Genomic DNA, 13,771 nt, shown 5'->3' on the forward strand with positions numbered 1-13,771 from the left:
GCTGAGGTAGAGGGCCCTGGGGGCCGCGGGTCCCCATGTCCAGCAGGATCTCGCGTTGCGTCCTGGCCACCTTCCACAGGCTGAAGCGCTCCACGGAGCCCCGGTAGTTGTGGTTCAGGGTGCTGCCTCCCAGCATGAGGACTTTACACTTCTGGGTCAGGGGGCTGAAGATCCCGCCCACCTGCTCCCCGGAGGTGGCCACCTGGGCACCGTTCATGTAGAGCTTCATCAGCCGCCCGTCGTAGGTGGCAGCCAGGTATACCCACTGGCCTGGGAGGTAGCTGCGGTGGGCATTGATGGTGGTCACTTGCCGGGCCCGGTCTGTCTTCAAGGAGAAAAAGTAGCGTGGGTCTCTGTTGCCTTGGTCACTGACGGTGTGAATGCCCACGACCCATCCTCGGTCACGTGAGGCATAAGAACATTTGTCATAGAGCCCTATGTAGCCCCAAAAGAAAAAGATGAATAAATAAAGGGTGGAGGAAGGAGGGGAGAGTTCTTTCTTTCTGATAAAATTCCTATCAGGATGCCCAGAAGAGGAAGTCACAAACTGTGCTCAGTGGCCTTCTGGCGGTGACTGACTGAGCCTTTGGGACCACCCCAAGGGCAAGGTGAGGGCTGGAGGAATGGAGAACACGGATGAGGTAGCTTTGGGAGGTTCTGACCACAACTTTAACCCATGTGGTTTCACTTTGATTGGTTCTGAGAATGGGGCACACAAAAAATGACATTTGTTTGCAGAATACACACTTGAGCTAAAGAAAACAACAGTAATACTACTAATAATTAAAATCTGAAAATCTTTGATTTTGCAAAACCGTTGGATGGGGAAGAGGACTTTTTAATTAAAAGTGTATTTTAAGTGTAGAATGACATACATGGTGAGAGGGAGAGGTAAGAGAAGAATCAGAGAGAGAAAATGCTCAACAGAAGGTGCATTTTGACAGCTCCGACTATAGTCACCATAACGGGAGTGCATCAGCCACCAGCTCTCATCAGTGATCAGTGGTGGTGAATTGCCGGGAAAGTTGCCTGGAGAAGTGATGGTCATGGACTGCAAAGCTTCTATCTTAACAGTAGCCCTGACTAGCTCTGACATTCACCCCCAAGGAAGCCAGGCGTACTTACTATCTGAGCTGGAAAGGTTTTTAAACATCATCAATTCCAACTCCTTCACTCAAAAGTTAAGGGAGTTGAGACCCAGGAAATGAAGGTATTTGTTAGGTTACATAGTCACTGACAAATTTCCTGAGACCCAGTTCAAACCTGCTTTTCTCTAACATCAATGCTAATATTTTAAAAAGTAAAAGTCATCCTCTTGGCATAAAAAGATGTTGGGGACTCCATCATTAAGTAAAACCAAGCCTCTGTCACAAGTGAGGCATTGTGTGAAGGTCTGCATATGCATTAATTCATTCAACCCATTTAGCACCCTCAAGGTGATGATATTAAGTTAACAAAGGAGGAAACAGGAATTGAAGGAGGTAAAGAGATGGATGGTTTAAGGTCAACTGGTTGGTAACTAGATCCTAGATCCATCAGACCCTAGGATCACCGTCCTAGGTACTAACTCTACCTCCCTCTCCCCCATCAGTGTCACCAGGGGTCCATCTGCATAAAAACACCTGCCTGGGTTGTCCCAAATTTCAGTTGAGTGTTTGGGGAAGTTCCAAGCTGGACATCTCTAGACTTAGCCTGGAAACCCCAGGAAGTCACTAAGTAGATTCTCTCTGGATCTAAGTCTCTTTACTCTCATCAACTCCTGTTCCCAGCTTTTATGGAATACACCCAGTGTCCTTGGTACAGGCAAGCAGTTGGATGGGGAAGAGGACTTTCTAACTAAGAATGTACTCTAAGTGTTCGATGATGTACGAGGCTAGGTGGGAGGAGAGAGCAGGGACAGGAGAACGAATAAAAGATGCTCATTTAGGAGGACAGCCCCTACTTTCAGCTGGAGAACTGCTGCGGTCACCATGACTTTGAGTGTACCTCTGCCATTAACACTCATCAAATGAGCACAGAGAGCTTCTAGCACAATCAGTAGAGAAGGCCCACACACTTTGTACTTCTTTGTGGGTACTGGGGCCTTCAATTTTGTGTAAATCTGTTAGCAGCTGACATGGATGGTAGTTTTGGCCAAGCTTCCAAGTCCACCTACATCTCCCCTATCACCATTCCCTGTTCTACCAACTTTCAAGTGATGGCCAGGGTCTCCTACAATATCAACCTGCTCTCAGGCCTTGCTGAAACACCAAGTATTGGTGGGTCTTGGTTCTCTCCCCGGCAAGGGAAGGGAATGCATGAGGTTTCCCTCATACGCCTGCTCCACGGGGGATTTTCTGTGATCCCAGGTTTCCCAATGGCTAAAACAGAAACCACCTCTCCCAGGAAGCTTTCCCTAATGGTCCTGTGAGGAATAATCACTCTCTCCTCTGAATTCTTTGTACTTTTAGGAAACTGGACATTTACTCTCTGGTTTTGGAGTCTCCCCTAGACACGACACTTTTTGAGAATGATGACTCTGTCTGGGTCATCTCTACCCTGTCCAGCATCTTGCACTATGGGGTGTACACAGCAGGCACTCAGCAAGTGTCCCACAAATGCACACATGGATGATTCTGAACAGACTGGGAGAAGAGAAAAGGTGAAATAGAAGCAGAGGCACTAATCTATGACTCCCTGGGTAAAGGACAGAGAGAATCAGAAGACAAGAGTGTGTTCTTGGCCGGATACAAAGAGCAGGGCCTTTGGAGTCAGGGTAATTTTGATGACAACAATTATTGGCCATACATCCGGGGCAAATCGCTTCACCTCTGTGCATCTCAATCCCCTCCTATCTCTCTTTACACATGTTGTCACGCTTAAAAGACATAGTGGCTATACCATCCTTGGCACACCATGGCTGTCCAGATGGGACTACATTGTTAAAATGCTAGAGGGTCTCAGAGTGATGTCAAGGATGCCAAGGGGGGAAGGATGAAAACAAAATGTAGCAACACCAGAGAGAGTAGGCACCCTAAAGACCAGGTGGCTGATGTGTTAACAGCGGGTAGGATGAAGGCTCAAAGAGCACGAGTCCTCCTCAAATTTACTGGCAAACGCTACTCAGAAATCATAGCCCAACCCCCCTCCCCTTGGCTTTGCTACTGTCATGAGACTTGCATGGTAAAAGCTACCTCCCCACTGACCTCTCCAAGGCGAAAGCTCCGACTCCACATTTGGAATGAGCTCCCCTATGTCTTGCACTGATAGCTATGGGAAGTATGAGAGAACAGGCTTCTGGACTTCACCCCCTGCCCCTCTGACCTTGCCCCCCATCCCCATCCCTGCCCTCGCCACATCCCACCTCTCTGCTCACCTTCTCTTCCGCTTCTGGCTAACAACCCCCTACCTCACCCCGGAACAGAAAATTCTTCTAGTGAGAAAATTCACATCTGGAACAGGATTCTTTCTCTCTCTCTCTGCAGGTTTTTATCTGGCCGGGGGCTCTCAGGCCTGGCTTTCCTGTTGCCTTTGGAAGGTGGCTGGCTGGAGTTGCAAGGTAGAATGTGACCACACCTGTAGAGTGCCCTCAGCTCAGGACCTTCCTGGGACTGGGGTACATGGGCTTCGGGCGCCTCTGCTTGCAGTTGAGAGAAAAGAGGGAATCAACAAGAACGGCTAGACTCTGCGACATGGAGCGGAGGACCAAGAGGCAGCTTAGCCCCAGGAGGCAGAGAGGAAGGGCAAAGGGAGGGTTTCAGTGGAACCAAGAGGAAACACAGTAAGGAAATGAGAACCCTGAAGCAGTGGCTGCAGAAGTTCAGAGGGAAATATTTACCTGGGGTGTTAGTGGTGAAAGGAAATCACTGAATTTCAATACGGATGGGGGGATGGGGGTGGGTTGTAGTGGTGAATGGGATTTATTTCTGGGCAAAAATAAAGTAATCAACAGCAGCCACATTTCAGAGGGCTGGATGGGAGACACCGCTGTTTCACCAGCCTGGAACTGGAGAGCTGGGACCAGAGATCTGGGCTCTCGGTCTGCCGCATGACCTTGCCGGGGACAAGTCACCCTGCCTCTTTGGCTGCCAGGCCTTATTTCCCTTTTCTGAGAAAGGGGGAGTTGGGAGTAAACGATCTCCCTGCTACAGTTTAAGAGCTCTTTTGTTCCCTGTGAGAATGGTTCCTTGTAAGGAGGAGATACTTCAAAAATGAGTGTTGATTTGAATCGAATGCCTCACGTCATCGCCAATTCTTGTGTGCTTAGAGGACACGTCCTCTGTGTGTCTCCACACCAGACATGCAACAGTGTTCTCTGGAGTATGTGGGTGAATGCCAGTACCCCTCCACCCCATCCTTCCCCACGGTTCTCCAGGAAGATAGAGACAGAGTGAAAGAAACAGTAAGGCAGTCTGAACGTCGCACCATCTGGGCGGGACTAGAGGTTGATCCCGGGGGACACAGCCTCACGGAATGGCCACGGGCAATCCTGCACACCATCTAAGCTAAGTAGCATAAGCCTGCCTCAGAGCTGTGAGCACGTGCGAGCAGGCAAGGAAAGTGCCAGAGCCCATTCATTCCCCAGCCAATGGCCGTCCGGGGCACCTGCACGGATGAGGAAGTAGAGGCCCAGGAAGGAGGCTGCCCTGGGTCTCATGGCCAGCATCAGACACTTGAACCCTAGTCTCTCTAATGTGTCCCTATCTGCTGGCAGCCAGATTTGCTGTGAAAGGGCTGCACAGCCCAGCAGAAGCTTGATGTTTATTTATTTTTATTGTATCTCTCTTTCTCTTTTTATTTTTTCTTGGTCTCAACTCACCCCAGAGATAGAGGGCATGCACAATGGGGGCAAGTTCGAATGCAGAAGGCTTTGCAGGGAGTTTCCCAAAACCTCTGCCTGGGTCACTCCGGGAGAGTTGTCTGGGCTTTGGGGCTAGGATCACTCTCAGGATCCCTGCACTGTCAACGCCCGGGGGCAGGGTGGTGTGACCACGCCACTCCAGCCCAGGTATAGACGGGTCTTCCTCCCACACAATCATCACACTCCTCCCTGTCCTAGACGTCTGTTTGGTAATTATGCATTCAGTGTCTGCTTCCTGACTATATCTCTCTCCGGTTCATTTCTAAACGCCCAACATCCAACACAGCATCTGGTACCTTGCAGGTGCTGCATAGAGTCTGTCATTAAAATTATAAAATAAAGGAAGGGAGGGAGCAAACCAGGGAGGCAAGAGAAGCGGCGCGGGGGGACACTTCTCTATCACTCTGCTCCTTGTAAGAGCACCATCATATTATTAATACAATCACATTGTTTAGAGCGTACTCAGCGCCATGTGCTTTATGGGACTTCTCTCACTTGGTCTTCACCACAAAACTACCAACGCAGCCCAGTTTGCAGAGAAAAACAGAAGCTCAGAAAGGTAGCAGCTTGTCCAAAGCAACACAGCTTAGACTCCATGTCCATAGGAGTCCCAGACCCAACTTCTTAATCACATCACTACACCAAGTGCCAAGTGCCACACACGTTATCCTGGGCTATCTGAAGACATGCCCCACCCCCTGCAGAAACATCTTTGTAAGTTCAACAGCAGCAACACAAGCAAGTGGAATTGAACTGCAAAAAGGCTGCTTTCTGTGTCATTCTTCTGCCTGGGGCTCAAAAACTGGACTAAGAATCAGCGGTCCTTTATGACTAGCTTTTCGTCGGTTCTACCTGACTTGCCTCACTTTACTGGGACTAGAGACTTGCCTGAGCCTGGTTGTCTGTCTGGAGTCTGGGGTGCCTCCCTGCTTTGTCCTTCAGCATCTGAACCTCCACTACTAGCCCCCTTGCCTATGGGTTTCTGACTCAGCTTTGCTCCATTGCCCAGGTTCTATATTGCAGTGTTCTTCATCTTTCCTTCAACGTTGCTGTCCTGCTCTTGGCTGCCTCCCATCTTCCATTCCATCTACCATGGGCTGAAACGTGTTCCCCTCAAAAAACTCCTAGGTGGAAGGCTAGCCCCTCATCCCTCAGAATGTGAATGTATCTAGAGAGAGATCTTTAAGGAGATAATTAAGCTACAGTGAGGTTATTGGGGTGGGCCCTAATCCAATAGAATGGCTGTGCTAAGAGGAAGAGATACAGATACAAGGGGAAGACAACATGAAGACGTGGGATGGAAAAGGTGCCCTATATGGGCCAACGGAGAAGGCAATGGCACCCATTGGAAAATCCCATGGACGGAGGAGCCTGGTGGGCTGCAGTCCATGGGGTCACTGAGGGTTGGATCCGACTGAGCGACTTCACTTTCACTTTTCACGTTCATGCATTGGAGGAGGAAATAGCAACCCACTCCAGTGTTCTTGCCTGGAGAATCCCAAGGACCGGGGAGCCTGGTGGGCTGCCATCTATGGGGTCGCATAGAGTTGGACACGACCGAAGCGACTTAGTAGCAGCAGCAGCAGCATACGGTCCAAGGGCAGAGGACTCGGAAAATCCAACCCTGCAGACACTTTGATCCCAGACTCCTAATCTCTAGGGCTGTGAGAAAACAGATCTCTGTTGTTCAAGACAGCAAGTCATGGTGCTGTGTTATGGTAACCCTAGCAAACTATAATACTGCCATTCAACAGGTTTTTTTAAGCTCTCCCCCTGAAGTTTCTCTTAAATCATTTGCTGCTCTGTACTCAATTCAGTATCCTTCTTGGTTACAACACATTGTCTCAGCTTAACTCCTACTGTGGGCAGGGCAAGGAGTACTGCGAGGATATAAAAATGGGTGGTGTGGTCGCCTCACAGGAAAAGCTCCTCCCAGGAAAGAGATGCTTCTTCGCTCCAGCTGGAGCCCCTGCTGTGTACTGAGCATGCACATAGCTGCTTCTGGGCCAAAATGTCTCCTATGACCCTCACAAGCAACCTTGTATAACAGGTGCTGTTTACAGATGAGAAAACTGAGACTCAGAGGGGTGAGGTCAACCTGCCCAAGGTCACACAGCACTAAGGGGGAGGAAGGAGTGGAATTCAAGACTCCTGATTTCAAGTTCAGTTCCCCTATAGATGAGCCAGACCTCCGCTAGGAGGACCTTGACATGCACTGGCATTCACATTGCATAAGACACTTTAAGCAGCCTAGCGCTGATGTAAAGTACACAGGAGGATGTGTGTCAACCAGACGCAAATTCCATGCCATTGCATACAAGGGACTTGAGCATCCCACAGCTTTTGGTAACTACGGTGGATCTGGGAACAAATGCACTGGGAATACCAAGGGAGAACTGTAATGATAATAATAACAGGCAATGTAGTGGTCTCCTGGCTAAGCACAGACATCCCCTTCCATGCTCATAAGAACCCAGTGAAGTGGGCTTGACTGATCTTCCTTGACAGAGAAGGAACAGGTGTAGAGAAGCTAATTGGCTTCCCTCCAAGGATCTCAGCTAGAGAGTGAGAGAATCCCACTTGGGCTAACTCTAAAGCCAGAGCTGTCTTCTAGGATGCTCTCTTTCAGGGGGAAAAATCTCTTGGCCCACGGTCAAGGTTCTTGTGCCCCAGCTCTGCCACTTTGCTGCTGTAGGTCAATGGGTGGGCAGTTCCCCCCAGCAAGGGCATCCTCAAATCCTCCCCTATGAAATAGGAGGGTTTTATCACACAGCCACAGAGGTCCCTTCCACCTGAGACCCTCTGTAACTCTGAGATCTCAGGTCTTTCAGACATCCCTGCCTCAGTTCCTACTGAAGGGGATATAAGGTCATGGAGGAGTGGGGAGGAGGGAGAAGAAGGCCATTTCAGGCCCTCCAACTTCAGGATGTCCACTAGCTGTGGAACCTCAGCCAGGGGAATATGAGCAGAGGTGAGAGGATGTGGGGATGAAAGGGGGAATTTAGGTCAACAATCTGGTTTCTTTCAGGAGGCTAAAAAAAAAATTAAAAGCTAAAAGTTGAAGCTGGTCCTTTTTTTTTGTTTGTTTTGTTTTCCCTTCCATGGTTTAATGGCTGATATCAAAGCCACAGAGAAATGCTTGAGAGAGCAATCCTATGGAAAGCTTTTATCTGTCTAGAGGAGGGTGATTAAAACAGACAGATTCGGGTTAAGTATACCCATGGCCCCTGCACTTGGTTCATTGGTGGGGGAGGACCACCAGGGTGACCCTGGAGGACTCAGCAGCACCAGGCAGGTGCCCGAGGGACTTCAGCATCCCCATTCTTCCAGGCCAGCGTACCTTGGCTCAAAGGACAGTGCTTAGGCTCAGTGGAAGGAGAAGGCTTGGAAGAAATCACACTTGGCTAGAGGCTTCTCCACACTCTGCTGAGTTCTGGTTGTCTCTCCCTCTGGGTGTGAGAGGCTGGGATATCAAGAGTGACCCTTTGGGGCAATTCACAAGGTCAAGGTCAGCTCAGCATCTCCTATGTTGATCCCATGGGTGGGGCTAGGTCTAGGTGGAGCAGTGTGACCCGCATCCATGGTGGTGCCTGTGTCTGCTCCCTGACTGTGGTCTTTCTCCCTGCTGGGAACCATCACCCGAAAAGTCCCTGATATTATCAGTCTGCTCACTTCTTCTTCTTCTTTTTTTTTTTTACACTAGCCTTGTGACCTTGGATGAGCTCATTCAACTCTCTGAGGCGGTTTTCCCATTTGTATTCCAGGGATTAAACAGTCTCATTCTGTATAGTTCACAGGTCTTTTTTTTTTTTTTTTTTGAGAGAGAGAGAAAGGAGATAAATGGATGCATATTTCCTTGTAAACTATTTAAGGCCATTTGGATGTAAGGCAAGGTGAACAAGAGTATGTCTAAGGGTTCCTAAAAATCCATTTTCTGTATTAATACACAGTCTTACATAACACACTGGGGATGGCAAAGTGCTTTTAGGGGCTCAAGGCGCAGCCCTGTTTCCCTCTGGATTGTGACTCTCCAGGCTGCCTCCTTCACTCACATGAAAGCAAGCTCTGTGAATATAGCACGGTCAGAGTTCTAGAGACCAGCAAACACTCATTCAGGTGCTGGCTCTGCCGTGCATGAGCGTGACACTTGGAAAGTCAGAGCATCTCTCTCGTAGAATTAGTCTTCTCATCTGTAAAATAGGGATGATGCGATCTACCTCTGCTGGTTGGAGGGGGAACTAATAAGATAATAAACGTATCCACGTATCCCGACTTGGCACATGGGCACAGGCGATGGTTGGATGGCATCACCTACTCGATGGACATGAGTTTGAGGAAGCTCCGGGAGTTGGTGATGGACCGGGAGGCCTGGCGTGCTGCAGTTCAAGGGGTAGCAAAGAGTCGGACATGACTGAGCAACTGAACTGAAGCATTTGTACTGTGGACTGATCTGTTGGAATCCCAGCTCTGCTGCATGTTAGCTTGTAGCCTTGGGCAAAATCCCTTCACCTCCCTGATAGTTTTCTCAACTGTAAACTGATAATAACAGTACTTAAGGCACAGTGACATTTTGAGGATTTAGTTAGAGAATACAAATACTCATCTGCATAGCACGTGATAAATGTCAGCTATGCTGTTTAATCAGTATTAATGATAAACGTCTGTGCCTTTTCCTCCAAATTGGGACCATTTCCCCCCTTCTGTGTAGTTAAACTTTATCCTTTCTGAGGCTGTTCTCTGAAAGAGAGAGACCTGTTCATCACTCTCTTTTTCACACGTTGTCATTGAAATTGGTTCATAAGGGCTTTAAAAAAGGAAGTGGGAGGGGGAGAGGGAGAAGACGATAAGGAAGAAAGAGAGGGAGGCAGGGTTGGAGGGGAAGAGGAGTCAGGATGAAGAGGAGGGGAAGAGGAGTCAGGATGAAGAGGAGGGGAAGAGGAGTCAGGAGGAAGAGGAGGGGAAGAGGAGTCAGGAGGAAGAGGAGGGGAAGAGGAGTCAGGATGAAGAGGAGGGGAAGAGGAGTCAGGAGGAAGAGGAGGGGAAGAGGAGTCAGGAGGAAGAGGAGGGGAAGGGAGGAGGAGGAGGAGCTACATGTTTTCCTTTGTTCACCCTTAGAAGTTGCCCCCCGTGGACGCAGGTGCTGACACTAGAGCTGCCCCACAGAAGAGCACTGACCTTTGGTCTTTTTGATGAAGATCCACTAACTTCAGAGATAATCACATTGCGTCTCAGAAAACCCTCAAGCCAAAGCCCCCTGCCACCCACACTCTTCACAGAAGCCCCAAGCTCACCCTTCACATTCACAGAATCAGGCACAGTCAGGACTGGAGGCTCCCTCAACAATCATTCAACAACCTTTAACACCCAACCTCCTGTCTGAATCACCTGTACATCTCTACAAGTGACCATGTATCTCCAGAATCAGACAACTTCTGAACCCCTGAAGAACAAGGCCTTTGCACCTTGGGGCATTTCTCGGTGCTCACCAGTACGCTCTGTCGTGTCTGACTCATTTCAACCCCATGGATTGTAGCCCACCAGACCCCTTTGTCCATGGGATTTCCCAGGCAAGAATACTGGAGTGGATTGCCACTTCTTATTCCACCCAGGGAGAAGCATTAGCAAGCGGATGAGCAAGTGGATTCTTGACTACTAGCACCACCTGGGAAGCCCAGTGCTCACGCAGAGTGAGCCAGAATCCTCCCCTTTCCTCTCCACACAGTGGTGCGGGATCTGGGCTGCAGGAACCCACAGAGTTATTCAGTGCGCTTTACCCAAGGGAGCCCTAGAGCTGTCTGAGGCTTTTCTCTGTGTTATCCTTGGCTCTTCTTTTGCCTAAATCAACATCCTCAAGTCCTTTCTGATTTATTAATCTGTCCATTCACCAGTTCCTTCAACACACAGTCACCAGGCATCCACTGTATCGGGCCCCGGCTGGACGTTCAAATATGAAGATACACCCTCTGCTGAGAGACCTGCTGATCCTTAACGCTAGTGCCAGTCCTTCTGTTAAGGCAACACAGATACAATAAGAGTTGATACTATGCAATTAGGAAGATCTATTATCACCACGTCTGCCTCCTTCCATTATCCCTAGGATCTGATTTGTTCTAATGGCTCTCCAAGCCGCATGAACCTCCTGAGAAACAAACAGAGCCACCACTGATGGTGCGCCATGTACAAGACCAGACCTTTATGTGTATCATCTCACTGAATTACTATACCTACTCTACGGGATAAGTTCTCTTAGTCCCAGCTTATGGGTAAGGAAACTGAAGCTCAGAGTTGGACTGACTGGGCAAAGGTCAACAACAACACAAACAGGATTCGGTGCCAGCTCTCTGATTCCAAAGCCAGATGCTTAGCCAATGCCTTAAGTTTTCTATGGCTAAATATAAGCAGAAATTATTTTTTACTTAATACTTATTTTCTCATATACTCAACGTTTTACTGTTCCTTATGTTAATTACACAGTCTGTCGGTGATAACAAGACAAGAAGCATTCTTAAGACTCCTTGAAGTTTTAACGTGTACAAAGGACCTTAATTACTTCATTCACTTCTCCCAAGAACTCTCTAAGACATTACGTTCACAATTCACACAAATGGGGAAAATGAGGCTCTGAGAAGGTAAACAGTATACATCTCTTTACATCTCTGCATTTAGAGCCTTAGGAGGCTGCTGAGGACCTAAGTACTCAATCAACATTTGTTGAACAGATGAATGAGCAAGTGAATGAATGAATGAATGAACAAATGAAATAAAAACCCAATACCTGTGAAGAGACTCAACTGGAGGATTCTGAGGTTTGGACTCATCTTTGTAGTACTGGAGTAAGAATCCTGACTTGGAGGCAGGGCAGGCATCCTGGTGACAATGAGTAAGCCCCTCTGTCTCCAGGGCCTCAAATGTCTATCCATTGAGTAGGAGGTTGGCATTGGTGGGCACTAGGTTGATTGCGTAAAATACTGAGAAGAGCAACCAGAGGTCAGGAAAGACGCTTGCTGTGCGACTAAGCTGTGTGACCCGAGGCAAGTCGTGCTTTCTCTGGCCTCCTTTTCTCAACTCTGAAAGAAGATCGTGGCGAAATCGCTTCTGGGGCTTTTCTTCAAATGTAGGGAGATTTCTAAATTGGGAGTGATGAGACATGAACTTGTGTCCTGATTCGCCACTAAGGTACTATTGATCTGCTGCAAATTCCATCTGGGGTGGCGTCATGGCTTTCATGGACCCTGGAGGCTGTTTCTTTCTCCCTAAATATATATATTTCATGACTGCATTGGTATAAAGATGTAATAATCTTTATATATACATATGAAGGGTGTAAAGGGTATATATATAAAGATAATATAAATCTTTATATTACATATTTAAATATATATAATGAAGGGTGGTTTCATTATCATATATGTATTATTATACTAGCTTTTTTCTTCTGATTAAAAAAAAATTAAGCCATTTTTATGGGCCTCTTAAAAGTGCTGTGGACCTCAGGCATTGTGTCAACTGCAGCTAATGGATGAGTCGGCCTTGGGTCCATCTCGAAGTAGACGGGTCTTCATCCACAGAATAGCATTGGAGGAGGCATTGAGTGCCTGCTGCCTGCCAATCCAGGGAGCTCGTAGGGATACAGTGGATTCCCACACGACGAGGCCAGTGATGTGACTTTCCTAACCGGCGGAGGCCCACAACAAGGTATGTGAAAACACACGCTAGACAGTGTGGGCTGCGTTCTGGACACAAAAGCTCCTCTGGGGCGAGCCTGCTGTCGCCTCACCCTGGCGCGCATAGCTAGGGGCGATCCTTTCGGGGAGTGAGAAGGCAACCAGAGACGAGACAGGGATATGGCCAGACAGGCAGATCCCTGCTTTGCTGGGCTGGGGCATCTGGAATCACTCCCCAAAGCGGGGGTCGGGGTGGGGGCAGTGGGACTGGATGTTTGTCGAGCACGTGCCGTGTGCCAGGCACCGTGCGTGGCTCCTTGAGCGGAGTAGCTCAGGTTCCCTTCACCATACCCCAGCACTGTTTCCTCCACTTACAGATGAGAGAACTGACACTCGGACAAGCCCAAGCCGGAGTAATTCGCTGGCAAATGACAGAGGTGGGGTTCAAACCCAAACAATCGGTCTCGAGGGCTCACGTTCCTAAGTTCTGAATTATGCTGGCCAGTCAGGGGAAAGCTGACCACATGAGGACAAAGGAGAGTTTTTAATTATAACTAAATAAAGCATAATAGAGTAAGTTCTAGTGGAGGTATAAGCCAAAGAGCTCAGCGGAGGGAACACTTGATTCAGACAAGGAGGCTCCGGGAAGTTTCCTTGGATGAATGACATAACTAAGCTTGCACGAGGAATTTGGTGGGAGAGGAGGGGTAGGGGGTGGGAGGCTGGGCAGACCAGCTTTCTAGCAGTCAAGAGCTGTGGTCACTGGAAGGCGACTCTGGAGATGGAGAAGACATCTGCTTTTGATGGCACTGAGGGAGCTCGTAGAGGGAAATGGCATAGCTAGATTGTGCAGGGTGGTGAACGCCAGGTGAAGAGATTTGAAGTTTATTCCATAGACAATAGGGACTCTTTGGTGGGTTTTCAGAAACAGAGTTCATCGGGGTAGGGATCATCAGCTAGGGATTTCATGATGCTGTTACTGATAGAGTCACAGAGCTGAAAGAACCAGGACTCCTTTCTCCGGACACCCTGTCCATTGCAATCCCGAGCCCTTCAGCCTTAAAGACTTATAATGAAAGGCATGGGATGTAAGCAAAAATTTTGAAAAGAGGGCTGATACACTTTTCAAATATGAGTTTTCTATTGTTTAAATATCCACTAAAAAATCATAAATTATGACTCAACTCAAAAGAACTCTTTAAAACTCCAGATGGGTAAGTGGTATTTAATTGTTCACTAGGACTTCAGAATTTAAATTTTATTCCAC

The 13,771-nt window shown here is 48.3% G+C and overlaps 1 protein-coding gene across 1 annotated transcript in view; it reads right to left on the reverse strand.

The window, feature by feature from the left end:
• The window catches only part of PAPPA (pregnancy-associated plasma protein A, pappalysin 1), a gene marked incomplete at its 5' end in the record, with an annotated part of 265,764 nt that overhangs the window by 231,452 nt on the left and 20,541 nt on the right, over positions 1–13,771 (reverse strand). The window contains one exon of the mRNA XM_010835189.1: positions 2–435. Within this exon, the coding sequence (XP_010833491.1) occupies positions 2–435 (434 nt within the window). The remainder of the gene's footprint in view (position 1; positions 436–13,771) is intronic.

Source organism: Bison bison, unplaced genomic scaffold, assembly GCF_000754665.1.
Source record: "Bison bison bison isolate TAMUID 2011002044 unplaced genomic scaffold, Bison_UMD1.0 scf7180017864039, whole genome shotgun sequence".
Taxonomy (NCBI): domain Eukaryota; kingdom Metazoa; phylum Chordata; class Mammalia; order Artiodactyla; family Bovidae; genus Bison; species Bison bison.